Genomic DNA, 27,470 nt, shown 5'->3' with positions numbered 1-27,470 from the left:
CCCATTTGTTGTAATACATCCTGAATATAAACTTTGTATCTTTATCCAGCTCTGTGTTTATTTAAAAGCTCACAGTAAATGTTAGTTTTCAATGGGTTCAGCACTTATATTTGTGAAGTGAGAAATATTTGTCCTATTTTGGGTTTTTTATTTTTTTGATTTATTTGAAAACTGAATGGAAGCAGACATGGTGGCATAGGCCTGTAACCAATACCTGAGGGGTTTGAGAGGCTGGGGCAGGAAGGTCATGAGTTCAGGGCCAGCCTTACAGACAGCTTCTGTCTCAAAACAAAACAAAACAAACAACAACAAAGCCAGATGATGCTGCATAAGTAGAAAATGTTTATAGCTGGGTGTGGTAGCTCATGAATATAATCCCAGGACTAAATAATGGAAAACTGAGACGGGGTTTCTGATAGTTCATGGCCAGCCTGGTCATTTCTGACACTTAGGCCAGCCTGGTTTATGTGTGTAGTTAGCCCCAGGCCAGCTGGGCCAAAAAGAAAGAAAAAAGAAAGGTTCTATAAACATATAGCGTATTAGAAGATCCTTAATTGTATTTGGACTAACGATTTAAATTGTAAGCTACTCAAGTGGTATTGTTATTTGTTATTCTTTTTTGTTTGTTTGTTTTTTTTGGAACAGGGTTTCTTTGTAGCTTTGGAGCCTGTCCTGGAATTCACTCTAGACCAGGTTGACCTCAAATTCACAGGATCTCTGCCTGCCTCTGCCTCCTGAGTGCTGTGGTTAAAGGCTTGTGCCACCACCGCCCAGCATTATTTGTTACTCTTACTGAATATTTTATTATGGATACAAAAATGAATTTGTTTTTTGAACTGTGTCCAGATTTACCAGTGACTGATTTATGTTCCCCACCTCACACGTTAACTTGGAGTGACTGAGGGATTTAGTGGGAAATTTGATGTAGTTAGTGAAGAGTGACACTTCATTGATTGACATGCCATTTAGAATTTAAGTCTTCATATTTTTCCTCCTGTATTGAATAATCACGTGAGTCACTGAAATGAGATCTAGTCTGATAATTAACACATTGCTTGTTAGACTTAGTGGCAGCAGCTTCCTTTGTATTTGTCACTTAGTTTTGTAGTTGAGTCATAGATTAAAATGCTGATGGTCATGAAATGTTTTGAGTTTAATTATTAACTGGCTAGGTTTTTTTCCTCCTCTCTTCAGGTTAAATGTTTAGAGGAATTAGGACAAAGTAACAAGTGAGCCAGTTTAGAAACAGGTGTCATATGGCATGTTTAACATTTTCGAGGTATTACAAGCAAATACCCCTTTTAAAATTTAGAAAACAAGTTATCATGTTTAGGATATCATTGTTATGTTTTATAGTGTGGAAAATGATTTTTTGGTAGTTTTGTAAAGTGCTTAGGCATTTTATATTTTGTAGAATGTCTTTGAAACCTGATACTTTGATGTTTTAAGGTGTATTAAAGAATACTGAGTGTAGTGGTGCATGTTTGTTATCCCAGCACTCAGGAAGTAGAGGATTGTTGTGAAATACCAGGCCAGCCTGAGCTACATAGTAAGTTCCAGGCCATCCAGAGCTAAATAGTGAGACTCTGCCAAAAACAAAGCCACCACTGCTATACCCACACATACAGATTGATAGATGGAAAGATCGCAGCTCTGTGTTTTGAGGTAAAGGAGAGGGCTATGGACATAGACATCTGTCAAATACTTTAGTTCTCTTTGAGTAGATGTAGTCTTACTTTCTACTTAATTTTTTTCTTTAGAAGAGGAAGATGGAGTATGGGAGAATGGCCTTTCCTATGAATGTCGCACTTTGCTTTTCAAAGCAGTTCACAATCTGTTGGAGAGGTGTTTAATGAACAGAAACTTTGTACGAATTGGCAAGTGGTTTGTAAAGCCATATGAGAAAGATGAAAAACCTATAAACAAAAGGTAAGCCATCTTATTTACGTCTTTTGATAATTGATGTTTGTTGATTTTACGAGATTTATAATAAAATGAGTTACTATCTTACGTAAATGTTCAGAAGTTAATGTTGACAAAGTATTATAAGTATCCATTTTCTTTAACTACTTAAGAATCTTTCTTGCAATGGGAATAAGCTATATATATATATGTATATATATATATATATTTTTTTTTTTTTTTTAAAGACAGTGTAGACAGTGTGTCACTGTGTGGCCCTCTCTGGCTTGGAGCTTGAGTTGTAAACTAGGCTGACCTTGATTTCATGATCTGTGATTATGTTTTTTGAAGGGATGACCCTTACCGCCTCCTCCATTTAATTTTTAAAGATGTATTTATTTTTATTTTATGTGTATGTATGAATGTCTGCCATATACACATAACATGTGAGTACCTGATGGCTGAGAAGGTCAGAAGAGGGGTTTGGATTCTTTGGAACTGGAGTTAAGGATGGTTGTGAGCTGCCGTGTGGGAGGTGGGAACAGAACCCAGGACCTTTGCAAGAGCAGGTAGTATTCTTCTGAGCCATCTCCAGTCTCCAAATTCCTTACTCTTTGAGGTTTTTTTTTTTTTTTTTAAATTTAGTTCTTTGAGAAAGGGTCTTTCTGTGTAGTTCTGTCTATAGAACAGACTGCCTCTGCCTCCTGAGTGCTGGGATTAAAGGCATGTACCACCACCATCTGATTTCTTTAAAGTAAATTGGTGTTTAATTTGAGGAATTAAATTTTTTTGAGCTTTGAATTAGATTTATGACACAGATGGAAAAGTTGCACTTGGAAGTGCATAGGACTTTAGGCTAGGCATCCCTTTCTTTTCTTTCTCTAACAGTTTTTTAAGATAAGAGTCTTACTATAGCTTTAGCTGTCCTGTAACTCAATATGTAGACCAGGCTGGCCTCAGACTTGAAGAGATCTGCCTGCCCCTGTCTTCCAAGCACTGAGATTAAAGAAAGGTATGTGCTTCCATGTCCAGATTTTCTTAATGGGGAAAATATATGATACATCTTTAATTTCTTGAGATAATTATATCATTTTCATTCTTCCCCTTTCTCCCTCTAGCTCTTCTTTATTCTTTCTTGCTCATTTAAATTCATGGATTCCTTTTTAAAATTGTTCTTGTTGGTATGTGTGTATTAAAAAATGTTAATGCAATCTGCTCAAACTGTATATTTCATGTATGTATGTGTGTATGTATGTTTTCAGAGCTTACCATTTGATATTGGATAGCCAGTTGGTGTGCTCTTCCCTAGGGAAGACCATTTCTCCCACTCTCAACATTTCTTAGTTGCCTGTAGTTCTTTGGGCTTCAGGAGCTGTCATTTCCTATTATGATTTTTTTTTTCCATGTATTTCTGAAAGTTTTTTCAAGCTTGCTTTTTTAAATTTTAGTAGATGTGTGAGTTCATAAGCCTGGAGAAATAAAAGCTCATCTTTTTTTCTTTTTTTGCCCTGTGAAAATTACTAGACTTTTATTATTTATTTTTAAACAATCTGTTAGTTTTTTTTTTGAACCAAGGTCTTACATAGCTCAGGATGGCCTTGAACTTGTTGTGCAGCTGAGGATGATCTTAAATATAGAACATTCTTATTTTTGTTTCCCAAAGGCTGGGATTACAGCGTGTGCCACTGTATCCAGTTCTATGCAGTGGTGGGGATCAACTTAGGGTCTTGTGCAAGCACTCTATCAACTGAGCTATATCCATAACCTCAACAAACTTTTTATTGTTTAGCAAAATAATTGTAAAAGTTAGGAATGCATTGCATTCTCCTACAAATTAATAGGAAAATATAATTACCAAACCATTGTGGGGACTCAGATTTTCCTGGAATTTTCTGCTGTGCTACCTTTAGCCCTCATCTTGGTATTGGCCCTAACTCTGTACAGAAGATTGCAGGCAGGAATTGGAAGGGGAATAGGAAATAAGGAACAATGTCTGGCTTAGAGAGATGATTCTTTTCTGGAAACTGGTTGTGCATTGGCTGTTCTGAGAGAAGCAAATACCTGTCATTTAGAAGCATTACCACTCTTGCATTCATATATATATATATATACCAATGCCTTTGACTTCTGAGCCTTTCCATGGGTATTTGCTTTGGTTTAGTTTGCATCTTACTTTTGCCATTTAACCTTTATTTACTAAGTACAGTTTTCACCATGTTAGATCCTCAAATTCTGTTGTCACTTTGCCATTCTCTGTGTCTTGCATGGCCATTACTATCTAGATGGAGGAGGTTTCATGAGTGTAGAGAGAAATGAATGTGCCCATTTAGCTATGCAACTACTGGAATGTCTTCATTTTTCTTAGAAGAATCTCTTATTTGATTGCTAATTATTGACAATAGTGCTTATGGTTGGAGGTTTCCATGAATCACACAGTTCTACTTGCTGTTTATACAAGTAATTGAGCACTAGTGTTTTTCATGGGACTACTTAATTGAGAAGGGAGGCCAAATTAAAACTTTCATGACTAGAAATATTGTGTTATTTTGAATTATGTGGTTGTAGTTCTATAAACTTGATTTTAACCAGAAAAAAAATGAGTTAAACATTGGTTTTTAAATTATTGGAAATTTAAGAAGTTTCAGTTACCAGAACATCTTATACTTTTAGGTTAGGGATACTTGCTTGTATGAGCATTTTATAAAAGAATTGTGAAGTTGTCAGGGAAGACTGTTTATGCTGTGAACTGACTTTACCTAAACAAAATAGTTCCTATTTCTTACTTTTTAAAAACAAAACAAACAAGAAAACAAGGTCTTGCTATATAGTTCATCATGGCTGGCATCAAATTCATAATCCTGCCTCAGGCTCATATGTACAGTGATTGCAGTGTTCAGTGGGTACAAGTCCTTACTGCACCTGAGTTCAGTAGCACCATGTAAAAAACTGGCCACTGTGGGGAGGCAGAGATAGGAGGATCCCTAGCACTTGCTGGCAACCTTGCCTATCTCTAGATTCAAGGAGACTGTCTCAAGGATTAAGATGGAGAGTAACAGAGTAGGACACCTAATATCCTTCCTCTGATCTTTTTGCTTGCTTATATATCTCATATGTACAACACACACACACACAACTGTGTGTGCTTTTGTCCATGTCTGTTTTGTACCTCTGTGTCCTCCTTTCCCCTTTGTGGATTAAATTCGGCTGCATCCATGCCAGGCAAGTGCTCTCCCCACTGAGTTGTGTCTCTAGCATTTTGATGTATTTTTATTTTCAGACTGCCTTTCTAAGTTGCCCAGGTTGATTTCAAACTTGGAATCTTCCTGTGTCAGCTTCTGGAGTAGTTGGAATTGTGGCATGTACACATGGTAAATCTAGGGAGATTCTTATTTTCTAATAATTTGGACATAGAAGTAGTTAATTTGTCTATTAGTTTCCAGGGACTGAAAGACAAGAAATGGAGTCACCTTCTAGTGATACAGTGAGGATAGGTGTAAAAGACACTTAAATTTATAAGTGCAATTAACAACCGAAACAAATTAGTGTTCAGATAATTGGATGAAAGAATGTCTAGTATTTTCTCTTAATAGTTGAGGCATCATTCTGCAGTACATGGGTCTGAATTTGCTAGTAAGAGTATAAGCAAATGGGATCTTGTAAGAAGAACCAGTGACTTTCCACCCTTGGGAGCATATCTGAGTAAGACTGTCTTGAGTAAGAATATTACTGAGTTTGTGTTTGGTTAAGCTTTTTGTCATTTTGAAATCTATTATAACCATACTTGCTGAGTGGGCAGTTAAGTTTATTTATCCATTTACCCATCTCTCTCTCTCTCCCTCTTTCTCTCTCTGTGTGTGTGTGTGTGTGTGTGTGTGTGTGTGTGTGTGTGAGAGAGAGAGAGAGAGAGAGAGAGAGAGAGAGAGAGAGAGAGAGAGAGGTGGGGGGGAGGAGGGAGAGGGGATCCACTATATCTGGTTAGTATTGATTTTAGCTAGTATTTGATTTTAATAATACTATCATCTTATCCCATATCTTCTTCAGTTATAGGTACTTAAATTTTTCTGAAAAAAATTTGCTAATTTGGTTTTTTGACATCTTTATTTTATATATGATATTATCTGTAGCCCCTACTTTAAAAGGAATCAGCGGTTATTAAACATACACATACGAACATCCATGTAACTGAACACACATGTATGCATGTATAAATGTAGGGTATAATAAAAACTTGCTAGCTGTAGATAAAATAAAAAGCAGATAGGATCAATCCTGTGGTTCAGTATGTTTTTATTTTGTGTCCTGGAAAAGAACCCAATCCACAAAGATTAAGGTGTTCTTGCTTTTTGTTTTGTGGGAATGGAGAGCATGACCTCATGCATTTGTGACAAATTACTGTAATTAGAATATTAAAGCTGAGTGTGGTGGCACATGCATGTAATTCCAGCACTCTGGAGATTGAGGCTGGAAGTTCAAGATCAGCCTAGACTACATATTGAGCTTACCTCACCACAACTTTCTTCTATCTATCTATTCTAAAAAGAATGTTATGCTGAAATATTGAAATGCAGTGCTTTCGGGGCTGGAGAGACAGCTCAGTGGTTAAGAGCACTGACTGCCCTGTCAGAGGTCCTGGGTTCAATTCCCAATACCCACATGGTGGCTCACAACCATCTGTAATGAGATTTGATGCCCTCTTCTGGCGTGTAGGTGTACATGCAGAACATCCAGGCATAAAATATAAATAAATAAAAGTTAAAAAAAAAAAAAAAAAAAAAAAAAACACAGAAACACAGTGCTTTCTTTATAGATGTTTTAGGCCTATACTGTTTAATATAACCATTAGCTACTTGCTGCTATTTAAATCCAATACATTGAAATTAAAATAAAATTATTTTAGTATCACAAGCTACATTTTTAAGTGCTTATTCTGTATAATTCCTGTTGTTCTGTAGAATAGCAGTTCAGAGGTGAGGTGTTCCTATCATTGTAGAAAGTTCTTTTGGATGGTGTTACCTTTATAATCCAAACTGCTTTTAGTATTTTATACAAGCAGTTGGTCAAGTTTTAATTATTTGTTAAAATCAGTAGGCAACATAGTAGGCTTTAAATTGCAGTAATAAAGCTATTTATTTCTACACATGGCTTTTACTTTATCTCCTGATCTCCAAAATTAATTAAAAATAAGCACCATGACATATAAATCTCTACTGGAAAGGAATTAATAGCAGTTAATAGATTTAGAATGTTTTCTGTTCTTTGGATATCTTACTACCTCTGAAAAGTTGAAGTTAAGAGGTATTACTTTGTGTTACCATTATTGTTTGTTGAGATTTTATGCTTCTGTAGCCCAGCCTGGCCTTGAGCTAAAGATCCTTCTGCCTCAGCCTTCTCATTGCTGGGTCTTTAGGCATGCATTGCTGTATCTCTTTTACTGTAATGTTTCTTTGTACCTTCTTAGGTAGCATAAAGAAATAAGATGTGAGCCATATACATAGTTTAAATTTTCTGTTAGACTGTTAACTGAGCTCAGCGATGTGTTTTTTTAGATTTAGGTGCATATGTGTGTGCACACATTATATAAAATTAAAGCCCAAATCAGGTGAAACTAGTTTTAATAATATTTTACTTAGTTTGGTACCCTTTAAATACATTTTAGAGTGTAAATCTACAAGAGATCATTGAGATAGTTTCTATGTTTTTTGTGTGAGGTCTTTGAAGTCTAGTGTGTTTTTTATCCTCAGAGCATATCTTAATTTGGATTGGCCATCATCCAAATGATTGTAATTACATAGGGATTGTCTAACAACTAGATTCTAGGGCTTTAAACTTATTAATGTTGGTTGGTTATTACCTAATACATTAGTGGTCTCCTCCTGGAATTAATTGTGTCCTAGGTTGAGTGTGTGGTAGAGTCCCAGAGGTACCCATATCAGAGTATATGCACTGTCTGCCAATGTAGCCTTAGACACTTCAGATTGTCCAGTTTTCCCTTCTGTAGTTCTTCTCAAGTGATTGGTTCTTGTTAAGTCTGATCTTACATGGCGATAATACCTATACCCTGATGTATTTTGCTCTGGTGCTTGAATCATTAGTGCTGCTTCTCTCTTCTCTCTCTCTCTCTCTCTCTCTCTCTCTCTCTCTCTCTCTCTCTCTCTCTCGGCAGGTATGTGGGGGGTGTGAAGATAGCTTTTTCTATTTTTTTTTTGAGACAGGTTTCCCTGGCTGTTCTAGTAACTATGTAGACCAGACTGGCTTCAAAACTCACAGATCTGCCTGCCTCTGCCTCCCAAGAGCTGGGATTAAAGGCGTGTACCACCATCACCACCTGGCTGAATCTTTAGGATTTGTATAGCTTAACATTTCCATCCTTTCCAGGAATATTTCAAGAAAAATTAAGTCTGAAGAATGACTTTTCCCCTCTCCATTGGTTCCCCCCCCTTACTGCCATCTTCTGCTATATTTCTTAGTATCGACTCATCTTTTTTTCAAGTATTGCTTTTAAATGCTAATAATATTGAGACTTTTTTTTTTCTGAAATGAGGAAGAGAGTAAGGGAACACCTGCGTACAGAATTAGAGTTTACTATATGTAAGTGTAAATCTTAAAACAACTCTATTCTCTGGCTTTACAAGTAATGAGACATAAAGCATAGAGCAGTTCAGTAACTCCTTTCTACAAGGCCACACAGAACTAAGGTTTGAGGCTGATTGACAGGACATAAAAAACAAGAGAAATTTTAAGCCCTATTAAGCAGACCATTTTATTTCATACATTTGCATCTATTTTAAAAGTAGTAGTAAATAGTACAAGCAGAATACTTAAAAAAAAAAGCAAAAAGAAATCATGGAAGAGTTAAAGCTGTAAATTAAGATTATTACTTTTAAATGATTCTTTACTATACAATGTTCAGTATTGTGTTCATTAAACATGTAGAAGTACATAGAAGATTCAGAGATATGTCCTTTGGTATTTTAGTATAGTTTGCCTTTGTTCATGGAGTCATTAAGAATTTCTGACATTGCTGGTTAAAATGTGGTTTGCAAAGTTTTCTGAATGTGGAAATGATAAGGAGAATGTCCAAAAATTACTGAGAGTAGGGCTGGGGCTGTAGTTGGCAGAGTGTTTTGCATAACAGCACAAAGGGTTTAGTCTATAGCATGCCTGCGTTTGGGAGAAGTTTATGGTTGATTACATAGTGAGTTTGAGGCAAGCCTGTGCTGCAAGATGCTGCATCCAATAAACAAACAAACAAATTTATAAATGGATAATTATTACTGGTGCTGGTGTCTAAACCTGAGCCTTTGACATGGGCTAACCTTAATGTATAAATTTGAAAACTATTAGCACTTGGGAGGCTGAGGCAGGTGAATCTCTGAGTTTGAGTTCCAGGACAGTTAGGGCTACAGAGTGAGACTCAACCTCAAAAACCAAAATACTAACCAAGCAGCAGTAAAAACAATAATTAAACAAAAATTTCGAAAAAAAAAAGAAAAAAAGAAACTAGTGAATTCATAGAATAAGTATCTTGGAATTAAGATAACGAGGCTTAAAATATTATAAAACACATATAATACAGCTAGTCATTTCTGCTGTTTTTCACTATTTCCCCGAATTAAGGAAATTAACATTGTGCTGCATCTGTCATTATTACCAATCTAGAACCTGTTCATCATCTCAGACTGAAAATTAACCCACCCGTTGGTCCCAAGCAGACCACTTTCCTATTTTCTATGAGTGTTCTAGGCAGCACCTCGTATCAATGAAATTATGTAATGGTTGTTGTTTTGTGTCTCACTTATTTCACTTGGCATATCTTCAAGTTTTATCCATGTTGTAGCACAGGAGAGATTTTCTTTTAAGACCAAATAATGATCCATTGTATATGTAGAGTATATTTGTGTGTCCACTTATTGACTGGCATTTGAGTCATTTCCACCTTTTGACTATTTATTAAAAACAACGGTGTGAAATTATGGCCTCAGGTCCTTGCTTTTTATTTTTGTGGTTGTATACTCAGAAGTGAAATTGCTGGATCATAGGACAATTTTATGTTAAATTATCTGAAAGATTGCTGAACTATTTTCAGTTGTGGTTGTAGTGTTTTATATTTTCATCAGTATAAGAGTTTCAGTCTCATTGCATCCTTAACAGTGCTTGTTATTTTCTGGTTATTTGTTAATAATCACTTTTATTGGTGTGAAGTGGTATCTTAGTATATTTCTGGCTTGTATTTTCTTAATCTCTACTGCTGGTTAGCATACTTTCTTACATATTTTCTCTGGGAAAATACCAGACTGCCTATTTTTAATTGTTAGGATGACTATGTTTTATTTATTTTCAAGTCAGTACTTCCTATAACCAATTTTATAATGTGTACACATATGTTTGTATGTGTGTTGGGGGGGAATCATTCACTCAGTCTTGGAGATCAAAGCCAGGGTTTTGCAAGCTAGACTACTGCTGTACTACTGAGTTACAGCCCTAATTTTATGATTTTAAAATAGGTCATAGCTTGGTATGATGCTACATGCCTTTAATCCCTTCACTAGGAAGGTAGAGAGACAGGTGATTTCTGTGAGTTCAAAGCTAGCTTGCTCTACACAATGATTTCCTAGACAGCCAGGGAGGGCTACATAGAGAGACTCTGTCTCAAAAATAAAAGCAAGCAAGCAAACAAACAAGGCCTCTAACCTTCTTTAGTCCTCAAGTCCTTCATCAGCAAAATGGAAGATTGTTTTAACTCACAGAGATCTGCCTGCCTCTACTTGTATTAAAGACATGCTCCACCACCACTCAGCCTTCTGTAGCTCCTTTAGACAAATGCTAAAAACTAAGCAGATTTGTTACTTCCTAGTGCTGCACTTAAAAGTATGAACCCTATTTTAGAGCATTTCTCTCCAATATAGTACACAAACTTGGTTGATAAATCATTTTGTTTTACAATGTGATCGGAGTATATATTGGGGTCATTTGCTAGCAGTGTGGGAGGATGGTTTTCTTTGCTATAGATTGCTGGGATCAAGAGCTGCTGTGCTGCTTAACAGGGTATCGAAGATAGTTGGAAGTAGGACAGTGCTATATGCTTTGCACTTGGAATATTAGTTTTTCACTGAGATTCATTGGAGGATTTATTACTTTGTATTAGAGAGCCAACTTTCCTCTTTTTTTTTTTTTTTTTTTTTTTTTTTTTTTTTATTCCTCCCAAGTTTTCTTTTCTAATTTAAAAGTTAAATAGTTCCAGAGAGATAGCTCAGCAGGTAAAGGCACTTTTGCCACCAAGCCTGATGACTTTAGTTTGATTTTAGAGGCTAATGTGTGATAACCCCTACAAGCACATATGCATGTGCACATACCACACACAAACTAAATAAATTAAATGTAATTAAAAGAAAAAAAGTTAAATGGCCAAATGCTCATTGGATGGATATAGGTTGTTTGGGGAATTTGAGAGATGGCCTTCATGTTCATTCCCTCCCTTCCTTCTTTCCTTTGTTCTGAGGATGGACTCTTGGTCCATGTTAGGTACTTTTTACCACTGGGTTACATACCTGGTACTTCATTAATTTTGAAATAGTGTCACTAAGTTTGCTGAGCCTGACTGAGGAAAAAAGTAATTTAAGTTTTCTAATGTATTATTTCTTTTAGAAGTGAATACAGAGTAGAAAGCAGTATTTTAGAGTATATTATTGTTTAGAGGAGCCATAAAGACATATATTCAGGTCTCCAAACCTTTTTTTTTTTTTTTTTTTTTTAAAGTTAAATAACCTGTGTTTATTTTAGGTTATTGCTTATGCTTGCAAATAGTTTTGGAAGCATGTATTATATATGTTGAAGATTTTGCTATTTAGTAGGTTGTGGAGATGACTCAGGTCATCAAAAGTGCTTGCTGCTCCTCCTCATTGTGCACATAAAAAGCCAGGCATAACAATGTGTGCCTGAAATCTCAGTGCTGTAGAGGCAGAGACCTGAAGATCCCTGGGGCTTGTTGGCTAGCCACTCTAGCCAAGCTCTGGGTTCACTGAAAGACCCTGTCACAAAAATAAAGTAGAGACCAGTTGAAGAAGGCGCCTGACTTGATTTGCCTGTGCATACATGTGCACATATACTAACTTGTACATATATGTACCCACACATACAATGTTACTGTTGAGTTGCCAAGTACAGTTTTTGGGACCAGTAATGAAATCTTATATTGATATTAAAGTTCTTTTTAAGGTATTTACAAATTGGCAGGGAATTAAAATAATTTTGAGAGATTAGGATATGGAGTCAAGTGTGTGGCAGATAAAAGGTCTTGGTGGGTTAAATATGATTTACACACTTTGGCAAGGATCAGATTCTAAAGGGCCTAAAGTGCTATGTTAATGCTTTTGGATTTAGTCCCAAACATTTTGGGGACTGGTGAATGATTTTAGGCTTTCCAGTTATATGATCACAATGAACTTTTAGAAAGATCTCAAGCAGCACTTTGAAGCAAGGAGGCAATATAGGGGATTCTCATAATTAATTCGACCCTAAAAGACTTAGGCTTGGATGTGGTGGTACACTCCTGTAATCTCAATATTTAGGAGGCCAAGGAATATAAAATGTTCCAGAGTTTGAGCCATCCTTGGTTACACTGCAAGTTCTAGGCTACTCTGGAATACATAGTAAGACATTATAATGAACAAAAGTATTATTTGATAATAAAAATACCCCTAAAAGATATATATATATATATATATCTATAAATCACAAATTTTAATAGTTAGAATTAGTCGGAATTGGTAGAAGCAGGGTTACAGTTACGGTTAGGATGGAATAAAGAAAAAAAATTTAAGATGGGTTTGTATTTGTGGGTTAGCATAGGTTTGAAAATAGACTTGATGGTTAGTTATAAGGAAGTAATTCAGATATCAACTTTACCTACAGTATTTAGTATGTATTGGTGTGCTTTAAGTCTTTGTGCCAAAGACTTACTGAAGACAATATAGAACAAAGGCAAATTTCTCTTTCACTAGAGGTTATATTCCTGGCTAACTGTGAGAAATAAGTAAAACTATAAAATCTGTCTTGCTAGTATTCAGGCATCTGAACTGGCCTGCCCTTGGAGTTCTGATAGGGTACACCCTCAGCTTCAGCCACTAAGAACACCACCTGTGCACATTCACTACCTCTTCTTTTAAAAGGCCCTTGCCCACTCCCCCCCCCCCCCACACCTTTCTTCTCTTCTGCTACTCCTGTCTCCAGAGGCCAGGCTCCCCCCCATCCCCCACCCTCCTCCCTGTTCCCAAACAAAACAAAAAAACCTCCATGTGAGCTCTGTCTCACAGCATCTTTTTCTCTTGACCCACTTTAAAAAAGTTACAGCATATTTACATGATGGTCATGTTTCCTTTAGCAAAAAACACCCCCCACCCCCTCAAAGAGAATTTGAAAGCAGTATAGATTCATTAGTGAAATGCCTACAGAGGGTTTCAGAGCCCCCCTCCCCCAATAAAAAACAAAAACCTGAAGGTACTGTTTAAGGAACACTGGGGAAGTGAGTGTATGAGAGAAGAAAAATCAAAGACCAGACCCACACAAGAGGTGAAATGTGAGACATAATGAATCTTGAAGGCAGGTTGACGGCTGTCACCATGGGATACTTGGTGATGAGATCCAAGTTCTGTTCTCTTTTTAGGAATTAAAATTCCATTTTTAGTACAGAATTCTTCATGTTAAGACATTCTTGTAATAACAATTCTGTACTTGTTTTTTGTTATATCGCTTAACTAAGTTCATGGCTATGGCTTAGCATAAAATATTTCTTGAATGAAGGAGTAACAATTGCTCTCATTTAGTAGCTTCATATGTAGTACATAAAGATATGAATTCAGAACTGTTTAATGAAGAGTTTGTGTATGTGTGGTTTAATTATTTCTTAAAAAGCATTTGGGGATAGTCCTTTGCTTAGTATGTTCTTGTTAATACAGGTGCCTCATTATTCCAGAAGATACTGGATAGCAATACTGCTGGATAACTGTAATAAAACTGAGTGTTTGCTTTGAATGAGCTCTGGCAATGGAGATTTTGGAGGTGAACAGCTGTCAGAGCTATTAAATTTCTTTACATATCTTGGCTTGATGACTGTTTGGGGTTATAGTCCTTTATCATAGTATCTATCTAATCTTCATAATTCCTCAGCCAATACCTATTCCAATAAAGTAAGCATTTTCATCAGGAAAACAAGCTTAATTTAGCTTTTTCTTTATTAAAAACTATTGATTAGGTCTGGAGGGCTGGCTTGGTGGTTAAGAGCACTGGCTGCTTTTCCAGAGGGCCTCCTGGGTTCAATTCCCAGTACCACACAGCAGCTCACAGCAATCTGTTAACTCCACTTCCAGGAAATCAGATGCCTTCTGGCCTCAGAGGTCATTGTATATGCATGGTGTACAGACTCACATGCAGGCAAATAATTTTTTTCTTCTTTTTTTCCTTTTTTCTTTTTTTTTGGTGTGTGTGTGTGTGTGTGTGACAGGGTTTATCCCTGGCTGTCCTAGAACTCACTTTGTAGATCAGGCTTGTCTCAAACTCAGAGATCTGCCTGCCTTTCTGCCTCAAGTGCTGGGATTAAAGGCATGCACTGTTTTCTAATTTTATTACAGCTCTAGAATAACTTAATTCTTCATGCCTTAACTTGTCCTGAAAAAATTAAATAGAGCTAGTATGTGTGTCCGTGTGTATATAAATGTATACTATGTTATATGTATATTTTATATATATATATATATATTGGTTTTGAGTTGATTATATTTTAAGGAACTAGCTTTAAGATGGTTGCTTAAGACAAATGTATAGCAAAGTAGATTTTTCATGTACACTGCTTCAGTCTCTTTTCTGTCACTTTCTTTTGACTTAAAAAAAGATCTGCAGCTGGGCAGTGGTGGCACCCACCTTTAATCCCAGCACTTGGGAGGCAGAGGTAGGTGGATCTTTGAGTTTGAGACAAGCCTCCTCTACAGAGTAAGTTCTGGGTCAGCCAAGGCTACACAGAGAAATCCTGTCTCTAAAAACCAAAAAAACAAATCAATCAGTCAGTCAGTCTGTCCGTCCGTCCATGCATCCCTTGAGAATGAATGTATTTTATAGGGTTAGATAAAACATTGTTGACCTCTCCCAGCTCACTTGCCTCAGCTCTGAGAATTTATTTTCTAATTTGTTTATCTATTTGTACCTACATTTTATTTCACATATATCTTCACTTCTAGGATACTTGTAAACACTCATTTACCAATCTGGAGTGTGTGTGTGTACACATGTGCCCCAAGTTTTTCTTTTAAAAAAAAATAGTTGGGATTGTATTGGCAGGTTTTTGCATTAATTCTCCTTTCCTAAGACTTATTTCTGTGGTCATATAATAATTGCATATGTGGTGTATCTAACTTATTTTGACTGATTATGGTTACTTAAAGCTATTTGCATTAGACTGTTGTGAATGAAGAACAGTATCTTTGCTCATATCTATAATTTTTCCTTCTACAGATGATAAAGATTTCTGAGCTAAAGTATGCATTTTTGTAGTATAGCTTCTTAATAAAGCAAAGCATGTTGAGTTGGGAATGTAGCTCATTTAGTAGAGTGCTTGGCTATGATGCATGAGACTTATGTTCCCAGGATCCAGGATCCCACAAACAAGGCATGGTGGCACATGCTTGCAATCTTAGCACTCAGAAGGTGGAATTAGGATGATCAGAAGTTCAGAGTCATCTTTGGTCATATAGTGAATTTGAGGCTAGCCTGAAAAAAGTGAATTTTTGTCTCAGAAGAATTAAAACATCAAAAGCAAAGCAAGTTATTTTAGTTTTCTTGCTATTAATCATCACTAAAATATAATTTTTCCTTCTTTATTAGTGAACACTTGTCCTGCTCTTTCACCTTTTTCTTGCATGGAGACAGCAATGTTTGTACCAGTGTGGAAATTAACCAACATCAACCTGTCTACCTTCTCAGTGAAGAGCATGTCACCCTTGCTCAACAGTCTAATAGCCCATTTCAAGGTAGATTATTCTCACTTCAGTATCGGAAATCAAGACTTACATGTTAGCAATTATAGTAGTAAGTCAACAAAATAAGTATCAATAGTGAAATTATTTAAAAATTTTATGAATGGGATTATTAACATTCTGTGTTTTTTGTTAATACCATATTACATATACATTAATCATTTCAAGGCTGTGTTGTACAAGCCATGTTTAGCATAGCTACCTAGGAGAACTTTTGATACCATGAATTGTTAAACTCCAAGTGAAGATGTTTTATCGTGTTGCGGATTGCTATTTAAGTCCTGCATGTATCTGCTATTTAAAATGTAGTGTGTGGGTTTTTTAAAATTTATGTGGCAATACTTAATAAATATTTAGACTTCTTTACCCATGAATCATTTTTTTTTTAGTAAGAGAATAAATTGAATGATATGATCATACTTCCAGTTCATTTTGAAATGCTATTATCTTTTGATTTTGGGGTAGGCATATTTTAACAACTTTCAAAATCTTAGTTTGTATTTTGTATTAGTAATAATAAAGTATAATAAATTGGCTTTTTGGATGTGATCATATGGATTTCCTTTTTGTATTAGACTCATCATTGCAACACTGTTTATTATGATTTTTATTTGCTGTAGCAGTCTTTACTGACTTTATCTGCTTTGGTTTCTAGTTATCTTAAGTCCATTTGGACTAAATGGCACTCTCACAGGACAGGCATTCAAGATGTCTGATTCAGCTACCAAAAAATTAATTGGTGAATGGAAACAATTCTACCCTATTTCATGTGGTTTGAAGGAGATGTCTGAAGAAAAGCAGGAAGATATGGACTGGGAAGATGATTCTTTGGCTGCAGTAGAAGTTCTTGTTGGTATGGATTCTGATATTCACCCAAAGGAGCATAATACAGTTTATGTGTTTCTAGTTAGGTTTTGTTAAATAACAGACAGCTTCATTGGCATTCAACACCAAACATTTATTTCTTGCACATTACATAAGGCCTACAGCTTGGCGTGATGGCTCTGTGTATCTTCTCATTGTACAATCTAGGTTAAAAGAGTACTCAGTATCTGGGACACAGTGTTCTTATGAAAACAAAGGAATGATAGGTACCAAGCCTAACCATGTAAGTGTATTTAAAGCTTCTGGGATGTGGTGTATGGTATGTTTGCTCATATTTAATTAGACAAGATTGGTAACATAGTGAAACCAGAGTTATTGGAATAGAGGAACATATTCTGTTGTCTATGTGCTAAAGAAAGGGTCAAGAGTAATTGTGAAGGTGTTACTATTTGGAGGTTGGAAAAGTTGACAGCCTCTATTATGTATAGTATTTGAATATTAGTAAAACTTTCACCTCTAGTAACAGAAAATATACCTAAGTACTTCTGGCTTTGGTATATTCTACCTAAATCTGGTATTTCCAGATTAGCTGTAAGCTGTATGTCTTCACATTCAAGGATGCAGGTTAACAAGGTGATCTGTTTCTGGGCATATTAATCACGTAGCAGAAACAAGACGTAAAAGAGAACTGCACTGACCCCTCCAACCATATTTAACTCTTAAGATGTGGCATATAGTTAAGCTTGACAGTGTGTAAAAGACATGGGAGGCATGGCAATGTATAAGTGAGCAGATAATAGGTATTAGTATTTGCTTTAGTTAATGGAATCTAGTAGTAATGTCACATGTAAGGATTCACTCATGGGAGTTTTGGATTTTTATTTTTTTTTAATTGGGTTTTTGAGACTCTTTTACCCTGTAACCCAGACTGGCCCTGGACTCATAACTTTCCTTCTCAACCTCCCAAGTCCTGATCATACCATGCCTGACTTTTTTAAAAAACTGAAACTTCTTTTTATTCAGTTTCAATAAATACATTATTTATTATTGGAATAGTTGGGATAGAAACAGAACACAAATGTTTATTAGACTTTTAAAATAGACGGAGAAAACAAAATGACCTATGACTTAAGAGTCCAGATTACTATTGTTGAATTTATAAATTAAAATTTGTTTTTAATACACATTGGTCAGTTGTATAAAAAATCAATTTAAAAACCCAAACATAAATTTATAGATAGAAAAGTCTAGGGATTGTTGGCTTAAAGTACTTGCTGTACATTTGTGAGGATATGAGTTTGGATTCCAAAACCTCCATGAAAGCCAAAGACAGTATTGTGCATTCCTGTAATCCCAACACTCCTATGGCAAGATGGGAAATTGTTAGGAGTAGACTTGAAAGCTCACAAGCTTGTTCGCCTGGATATGCAGCAGCCATGAGACCCTGTCTCAAAACTAGTGGCAAATAAAGACTGACACCTGAGTTTATTCTCTGCCCTCCACACATAAACTGTAGTATTGTATAGCTATACTCAGAGGACATATTGATATCTTTATTAATATAAATGTGATACTATCTTACTAGGTTTATTTTTTTTTTTTTTTTTTTTACTATGGCACTTTTCAATGAAATTAATTCCATTACGATGACATTGGCAGCTGATTTTTTGTTTTTGTCCGTTTTGTTCTTAGCGGGTGTCCGAATGATCTACCCAGCATGCTTTGTTCTAGTCCCTCAATCAGACATTCCTACTCCTAGCTCTGTGGGATCCTCTCACTGTTCAGCTTCTTGCTTGGGTATCCATCAAGTGCCTGCTTCCACAAGAGATCCTGCTATGTCTTCAGTTACTCTTACCCCACCCACGTCTCCTGAGGAAGTCCAAGCAGGTATTATACTAACTACTTCATCAGCTATGGTTACAAATCTGTTCATTTGAGTTTGTCAGTACTTGAAGAGTTTTTAATCTTGAAATTGTTTAAAACTTAATAGAAAATCACAAGTATAATGCAAAGAATGCATTCATCAAATTCATACTTAAAACCTTTGCTTTCCATTCTTTGTGTATGTATACTTCGATTATAAATTGTTCTTTTTCTGACCCTCTTGAAAAAGCTGTAGACTTGATACCTTATTTTCCTACATATTGATTGCACTTTCAGAATTAAGACCACTTGTACTCATAAATAACATATATGAGTGTGTGTGCATATACATGCACATACACATTTTGTGTATATGTGATTGCTTGTGGTGCTAGGAATTGAACCCAGTACCTTCATAAGATGGTATTCTACTGCTGAGCTGAATCTGTAACCACTATTATTCATCTTTCAAGTCAATTAGTCAGCATTGGCTTGCTACCATCCTATTTATATCCCCTATTCAAAATTTGTGCTCTCTGCATTTAAATAAAAAATTTTGATCTCAGAATGTCCCTAGACTTAACAGATAGAGGAAAGAGCAAATGATAAATTAACAAAAGCTCCCACATACTACTTTCAATCTTTTTTTTTTTTAACCTTTTCTTTCTTTCTTTGTTTCCAGTTGATCCTCAGTCTGCCCAGAAGTGGGTCAAATTTTCTTCAGTATCTGATGGCTTCAGCACTGACAGTACTAGCCATCATGGTGGGAAAATACCCAGAAAATTAGCAAATCACGTGGTAGATAGAGTCTGGCAAGAATGCAACATGAACAGATTACAGAACAAGTATGTATCTTTATTTTTACTGTCCGTCCGTCCGTCTCTGTCTGTCTGTCTGTCTGTGTCTCACCAGGTATCCTTGGCTAGCCTGGAACTTGGTTTGTAGACCAGGCAGACCCCAAACTCATAGAGTTCTAGCTGCCTCTGAGATTAAAGGCATGTACCACTGATTCCAGTTGTATCTTTTATTTTGATATTTAAAACTTGCATGTTGGTTAAGTATGAGTATTGAATAAAAACTGAGAAAAATTAATTTTAAACAATTAAAGATTAGAGCCTGTTGGTAGTGGCACACACCTTTAATCCCAGCACTTGGGAGGTAGAAGTAGGTGGGTCTCTCTGAGTTTGAGGCTAGTCTGGTCTAGACTGTTCCAGAACAAGCTCCAAAAAGCTGCACAGAGAAACCCTGCCTCTGAAAGACAAACTAAACAAGACAGAAAAAAAACAAACAAAAAAAAAAAAAAAAAAAAAAAAAACAAAACAAAAAAACAAACAAACAAAAAACAAAATAAAAGAAAATAGATCTTTCATGTATTCTAAGGAATTTGTAATTTCTTACTTTAGGAGGAAATATTCTGCTACATCCAGTGGCCTATGTGAAGATGAGTCAGCTGATAAAATAGCATGCTGGGACTTTGTTGAAGCCACACAAAGAACAAGCTGTAGTTGTTTGAGGTAGGTTTACTTTCAATTGTTGATGCTTATGCATATGTATATATTATAATTATGATTCTAATATGTAAATATGGTATGTTAGGATTTTTCCCCCAAAAAAGAAATTTGAGAAATGATAGATAATTTTAAAAAATTTAAAGTTTACTTTATGTACATTGGTATGAAGGTGTCACATCCCCTGGAACTGGAGTTACAGACAGGTATGAGCTGCCATGTGGATGCTGGGAATTGAACCTGTATTCTCTGGAAGAGCAGCTGGTGTTCTTAACCACTGAACCATCTCTTCAGCTCCTAAAGCTGGCAATTTAAAGCTGATTATAGAAGTACATAAAATTCATGGATTATTTATTTATTTTATTTTGTTCCATACTTACCAGAAGTGGAACTGGGAAAGCTCTTCCTAATGGCCATTTTTTTTGTTGTTGTTGTTGTTTTGTTTTTGTTTTTTTGTAATCTAATGGTATATATAGCAACTATAGGCACACTTTTTGTGGATGTTTTGAGGCTCTCTAATTGTGATGCCTAGACTGGCTTTGAACTTGAGACCGTCTTGCCTCAGCATTCCAAGTGCTCTGATTACAATCCTGCATTACCATACTTGGCTCACACAGCTCTGGAGGAACACATGCCTTAATTGCATTATGCCTGAGAAATTTTCCCAGGTGTATTTACAGCAGAGGTGATTTTTATGATCTTTAAAATAGTAAATAAAAGCATTGAGTTTTGTGTAGCAAGTTCTTATCCTTGGGCAACTGTTGTGAGTTACTGAAATAAGATCAGGAAGTAATGATTTAATAAGAGGCATGACCAAATATCAGCTTTCTAGTGAGCTGCATTATTGAAAGATTTGTAGCAGAATGGATTAGCTTGGGATTTGTTGGGCAATTGTATTAATTTTCTATTTTGAGGGCTTTTGATGAGATTTGAATGTCAAGCTTTATGACTCTTTTGTCAAGTTTATTATTTTGTGCAGATTAAAGTTAGATTATGTGCTTTTACATCCATATAAATAATAGTGGCTTTGACATCTGTAACCATAATTTACCTGAAAAGGATCTGAAGGAATGGAGTCCCTGCAGGTCATGGCCATGGTTGTAGTTTTTCATTTTTGTTTTGTTTTTTACACATTAACTGTGTTTACTTGAATATATTGACACTCTCCAGTGTTGTGGTAGATTTATTGTTTTTTTACTTAGACTCTTTGGATCGAACCATCTATCTAATTTTTTAAAAGCAGCATTGTTTAAACTTGCCTTTCTGGATAGATTAGAATAAGTATAAGGATATATTAATATTTAATAGATTAAACTAGTTAACTATTCTTTTCTTGAACATAATTGGCAACCTGTATTCAGTTTGTTTGATGTTTTCTATTCCCTGTTTTGTTGTTTGGCCTATGATTGAAAATGATATTTACATTCAAAACATTTTTAAAGTATTTTATTATATGTATGGGCGTTTTATCCCATGTATGTGAACCATCTGTATGCAGTGCCTTGGGAGGCCAGAAGAGGGTGTAGGATTTCTCCTGGACTGGAGTTACAGTTATGAGCCACTATGTTGGTGCTGGGGATCATACTCGGTTCCTCTGGAAGAGTAACAAACACGTGCTCTTAACCACTGAGTTCTCTAGCTCCTTGACTTTTTACATTTCAAAGAGTTTGTAAAGTTAAAAAAAAAGATACTTTGTGATTCGTGAAAATTATGTGAAAGTCAAATTTTAGTATATATAAACAAATATTTACTGGAACACATCCACATCTCATTTTCATAGTGTCTGTGGTGCTTTCACTTGGCAGTGGCAGAATTGCAGAGTCATGTGTCACTTTATTGGGAAGTTCTGAATCCTTAGGCTGTGTTATATTGTGCATAAAGCACAAACCAAGACAGCTGTAATGTCAGAAGCAGTGTGTATTATGGGATGTGTGGTCCCTCACAGGCTGAAATGTTGTGCTGGGCATGACTAGACACTCTGTAGTTCCTTGGAGAAGGTGTTTGTTTTAGTTTTTTTGTGCCCTATGTCAAGATCTTTTTTAGGCAGGTCTTTTGTTTTTGTTTGTTTATAACATGAACTTTTATTTTAGTCCTCTTCAAATAATGGATATCAATTACTCTATGTAAAGAGATTTTAAGGGAAGATACAATGAAATACATGTTAACATTTAAATTCTTGGCTTTAAGCAAAAAATTTTCCTTTAGATGGTTTCTTTCATATTTTGAGGTTATCCCTCCCAGGTCTATGAAGATTTTGATATACTAAGAATTATTAGATTTTTTTTTTCAGTATTTAATGTATAATGAGCTTTTGTAGACTCAGAATACACAAGTGAGCAAGCCTCTTGCTGAAGCCCATACTGTAATTTGCTCTTAAAAAAAAAAAAAAGTTCAGGTTTCTTTTTAAATGTAAGAGTGAATAGTAGGCAGAAAATAGACTAGGTGGGCAACTTGATAATTTTGAGCAAAAGGGCTTCTTAAACTCTTGTGACTTGAAAATGAGTATTAATTTTACTCTTTCATAATCATAAATTTAAGGCATTCATATTTTTACATATTGTTTTCTTGTGCATACATTTATCTGAAAACTATCTTCTGAATTATTTATTATGGTGGCGGATAAAATTGTTTAGATTAAATTTTTGCATTGATAGTTAGATTAGTACACTTGTTACCAGACTGTAGTTTAATGGAGTGTTTATTAACTGAATTACTACTTAGGAAGGAATATAACAAATTTCAGATTTTAGCTCTAGGGAGGGGTTTGAGGCTAATAGGAAGAATTCTAAAAAGATCACTTCGTTATGCTTTTAGGATGCAAAATTCACCCACTCGGCTTAGTATGAAAATAGTGGTAGAACACTTCTGTCTAAAGTCTAACTTTTGGAAAGATCTGTATAAAACAACACAATGGGGATTTAACATCAGCTTTTTAAAGAGCTATTGTTAGTTATAGTTTTAAGCCCTAATTAGTAGTTTCTTAATCAAATAACTAAGTAAATTAATATGGCTGTTTACTGTTTTTATTCCTTATACCTACAATCATGTATTTCCTTTCTCCAATGATATCTTGTCTTGTTATTGCTTTGTAAGAAATAGACTCCCAAAATTTTAGAACTCATTTACACTAGAGCTTGAGAATGTTATTCAACTGGTAATATATTTGCCTAGCATGGATAAGGCCTTGGTTAGTTTTGGTCCATAGCAACCAGAGAAACAAAAAAGCACTCCAAAGTGCTTTTATTTATGTGAACCTAATCTATATTCATTCACTTTAGATACATTTTAAAACATTACTTATAAAAAAAAAACTGGAAACCTAATACACATCCACATGAATAAATTATATTAAAAACTAAGATTTGTTTATTATTTAATGTGTATGAGTGTTTTGCCTGCATATATTTGTGCGTCCTGTATGTGCCTGATACCTGGAAAGGTCAGAAGAGGGCTTCAGATTTTGCTGGAACTGGAATTACAGACAGTTGTGATCTGCCATTTGAGTGTTGGAAATTGAACCTTGGTCTTTTGTAAAAACATCGAGTGGTCTTAACTGAGCTCCATAAACTACTTTTTTATTTCATGTTATTGTTTTGTTTTTTTTGAGACAGGGTTTCACCTAAGTATCGTAAACTTTTTTTTTTCTCCTCTGTCCTGGAACTCACTATGTTGGCCTTGAATTCAGAGATCCATCTGCCTCTTGGGTGCTTGGGTTAAAGGTGTGCATCACTACCACTCATTTTATAGACATTATTTTCTAAAAGAAAAAAAAAATAGATACTATTTTGGTTGAAGTTTTTCTTTTTAGGGGGGGCAGGATGGGGAGCTGTTGAGACAGTCTCTGTATATATAGCCCTGGCTGTCCTAGAACTTGCCTTGTTGTACTGGATACATTTTTAGTTAAGTAGTAATGTTTAGAGTTCATATTGTTCCTTTGTTTTCTCATTTACTCTGTTAATGGAACGAATACTGCTGACTTAATTTTATTTCCTTTTTAATGTCACATCTTAAATTTTTAGCTAGGATAAACTCCATTTGGTTGTGATAATTGTTTTAAACTTTGCTGGGTTGAATTGTCAGTAATTTGTTAACTATTTGCTTCTGTTAATGATGTAAACTTGTGTTCTTTAACAATATTGGTATATGGTGTCATACAGCATTTTTGATTTTGATATTTGGGTAATGGGAATTTATTTAGTTTCTTTCTGTACCTTGGTTATAGGTCATGTTTTCTTTGTTAACATCCCCTAAGATGCCCCAGACTCTGTAGGAATGTTTCAGAATTTTTCTTTATCGGATATTTCTGTGAATAGAAATGTTTGCCTTTTTTTTTCTTAGAATTTTGACTTGTTACATTTGTGTATTGGGAGTGGTTGTGCACATGCAGCAGTGAGCATGTAGAGATCAGAAGACATCATGTTAATTCTTGCCGTCTACTGTGTAGATGTCCAGGGTTGGCTCAATGCTCAGGCTATCTCACAAGCCTGTGCTACTGTTGTTCTGGTTTTTCTGGGTAGCTCTGATGTAACTAACAAATAAAGCCCCTAGAATTAAAACTTAATGAATATTTAATTTAAAATTCCATACTCAGTTGCCTTGTGAGATAATTTCTTAGTGTAAAAAGAAACAAAACAAAAATAAGTACAGTGTGTGTCAGTATCATGAATTTGGAAGCCTTATTTTGAAAGAGCTCTTAGACCCAACAAAATTACTTGTTTTTCAGGAATAGTTTTAAGTCTAAGACTTAAATTTTTAAAGATATATTTTATGTACATTAAAGTGTTTTGCCTGCATATATGTATGTGTACCATATGTGTGCCTGCCTAGTTCCAGTAGAGATCAGGAAAAGTCATTATATTCTTTGGAACTAGAATTAAACTTGTTTGGAGCCACCAGATGGGTGTTGTTAGTTGAACCTGAGTCCTTTGCAAGAGTCATTTTTCGTAACTACCATATCATCTCTCCAGTTACGCAAATTGGCTTCTATGAATTGTTCTGTATGCTTTTATGCTTAAGATCTCTGAACAAGTGTCTTAAATTCAAATCATCTATTTTTAGAATTATATATGAAAAACAAATGATCTCAAGGGTTTCAAAGCCTTAGTCTATGTTCTTTGTACTATAATTGTGCTTTAAAATAAATAACTAACCTATCTTTTAACTTTTCAGGCATAAAAGTCTCAAAACAAGAAATACTGGGCAACAAGGACAGGCACCATCTTTAGGGCAGCAACAACAAGTACTTCCTAAGCACAAGACCAATGAGAAGCAAGAAAAGAGTGAAAAGCCGCAGAAACGCCCCTTGACTCCTTTTCACCATCGTGTATCTGTTAGTGATACCATTGGCATGGACACAGACTCAGCCAGCCAAAGACTTGTGGTCTCTGCTACAGATAGTCAAGTGAGATTCTCAAACATCCGAACTAATGACATAGCAAAGACCCCTCAGATGCACGGGACTGAACTGGTGAATTCACCTCAGCCTCCCCCACTTAGTCCTCATCCGTGTGATGTGGTTGATGAAGGAGTGACTAAAACACCTTCAACTCCCCAGAGTCAACATTTTTATCAAATGCCAACACCGGATCCCTTGGTTCCTACCAAACCAGTGGAAGATAGGATAGACAGTTTGTCCCAGTCTTTCCCACCTCCATTTCAGGAAGCTGTAGAACCTACCGTGTATGTGGGTACAGCAGTAAACTTGGAAGAAGATGAAGCTAATATAGCCTGGAAGTATTACAAAGTCCCAAAGAAAAAAGATGTAGAATTTTTACCACCTCAACTTCCAAATGATAAATTCAAGGATGATCCAGTTGGACCTTTTGGACAGGAAAGTGTAACATCAGTTACAGAGTATGTATTTTTTTTTTTTTTTTTTTAATAGTCACTACTTTTAAGTTAAGAGTAAAAGGCAATGTAACTGCTTAATGCTAGGACTCTAATATTTTACAGGGTCGGATTTATAAAAATAGATATTCTGAGTATTAAATTTGAATAATTTCTTTAGCATGTTTATCTCTAAAGGAAGATTTCTATTATGAAACCATTTAGCCACAAACATCTGGAGAAAGTAATGTGTAAAAGCTTCAGTATCTGTTACCCAACCAAAGCCTGTGACTAGATTCATCTGTTCTCCTATTACTCCTTCTACTGTCCTTATGCTTTAGTTAATTCATATCATTGCTTTGTGGTCTTGTGTTACTTGTGGATATGCTGTAGTTTGTCTCCTCTTTTAGATGACATCATATTGTCTGTTCTGATAGCAACAGAGTAGGTGGCAGTGAACTGGGGAGGGTGGGTACATACTTCCCTGTGTATGGATTTCTTTAGTAAACATATCTGAAGAGGAATTGCCAGACCTTCAGATATGTTCATTTTTAGTGAAAGCGTTAGTTAGTGCCAGGTTACTCTTTAAACAACTGGCTTATAATTTATATCATCAGGAGCTAGTAGACCTTGAAAATACTGTTGATTTTCATTTTCGTCAGTTCTTGGCATTATAAGATTGTTTTGACTGCATGAAGATTGGCAAGGCTATCTTAATGCATATTTGTAGGTTTCTAGTGGATTAAACATCATTTAAAATGTTCATTAAACAGTTGCTGTTCCTCTTCCGTGAATTACCTGTCTAAATTTTAAGATCCCTTTTCCTTTTTTGTTTATTCTTTGCATATTTTTTGTGCTAATCCTGTACTAGTAAATGTACTATAGATATCTTTCTACATCTAGTTTGCTTCTTTCTTCACTTTATATATAGCATACTTTGGTGAGAATATAGCTGGCTTTTTGGTGGGGGGGGGTGTTCTTTACTGTCTTTATTGCTTGGAATACCTACCAAGCCTATCCAACAATTTTAATGTGTAAATGTTTTAGTAGTACAAGTCAACCAGCAAAACATCTTTATATTCCATTTTTTAAATTTATTTTATGTGTATGGAAGTTTTGTGAAAATGTATCTCTGTGCACCATGTGTGTACCTGATGATGGCAGAACCCAGAAGAAGACTTTGCATCCCCTGGGACTGGAGTTGCAGACAGTTGTGAACTGCCATGTGGGTGCTGGGAATTCAACCCTGGTCCTCTGGAAGAGAAGCCAGTGCTATCTCCCTTATCCCTTCTATTACTCTCTTAAGGTTACATGATGTGTTAGATTTTATTGGTTGCTTAAGAATTGCAGACAACCTCTTTTTTTTTGTTGTTTTTGTTTTATCTGTAGTGCTAGACATAGACAAATCCAGTGCTGTATGAATGCAAGCAGCCTGTCACTAAGCAATAGCCCCAGTTCTTGGTTGTTTTGTTTAAGTTTGTTTGTTTTGCTTTATGTGCATGGGCCATTTTATCTTAAAACA

The 27,470-nt window shown here is 35.5% G+C and overlaps 1 protein-coding gene across 1 annotated transcript in view; it reads left to right on the top strand.

The window, feature by feature from the left end:
* Med13 (mediator complex subunit 13) overlaps positions 1–27,470 on the top strand; it is an 89,544-nt gene that overhangs the window by 9,598 nt on the left and 52,476 nt on the right. The window contains exons 3-9 of the mRNA XM_051186555.1: positions 1,761–1,929; positions 15,775–15,920; positions 16,582–16,779; positions 18,444–18,638; positions 19,297–19,459; positions 20,018–20,128; positions 25,292–25,975. Of these exons, the coding sequence (XP_051042512.1) occupies positions 1,761–1,929; positions 15,775–15,920; positions 16,582–16,779; positions 18,444–18,638; positions 19,297–19,459; positions 20,018–20,128; positions 25,292–25,975 (1,666 nt within the window). The remainder of the gene's footprint in view (positions 1–1,760; positions 1,930–15,774; positions 15,921–16,581; positions 16,780–18,443; positions 18,639–19,296; positions 19,460–20,017; positions 20,129–25,291; positions 25,976–27,470) is intronic.

Source organism: Phodopus roborovskii, unplaced genomic scaffold, assembly GCF_943737965.1.
Source record: "Phodopus roborovskii unplaced genomic scaffold, PHOROB, whole genome shotgun sequence".
In the NCBI taxonomy this organism is placed as follows: Eukaryota; Metazoa; Chordata; class Mammalia; order Rodentia; family Cricetidae; genus Phodopus; species Phodopus roborovskii.
This window is presented reverse-complemented; position numbering and strand designations above follow the sequence as displayed.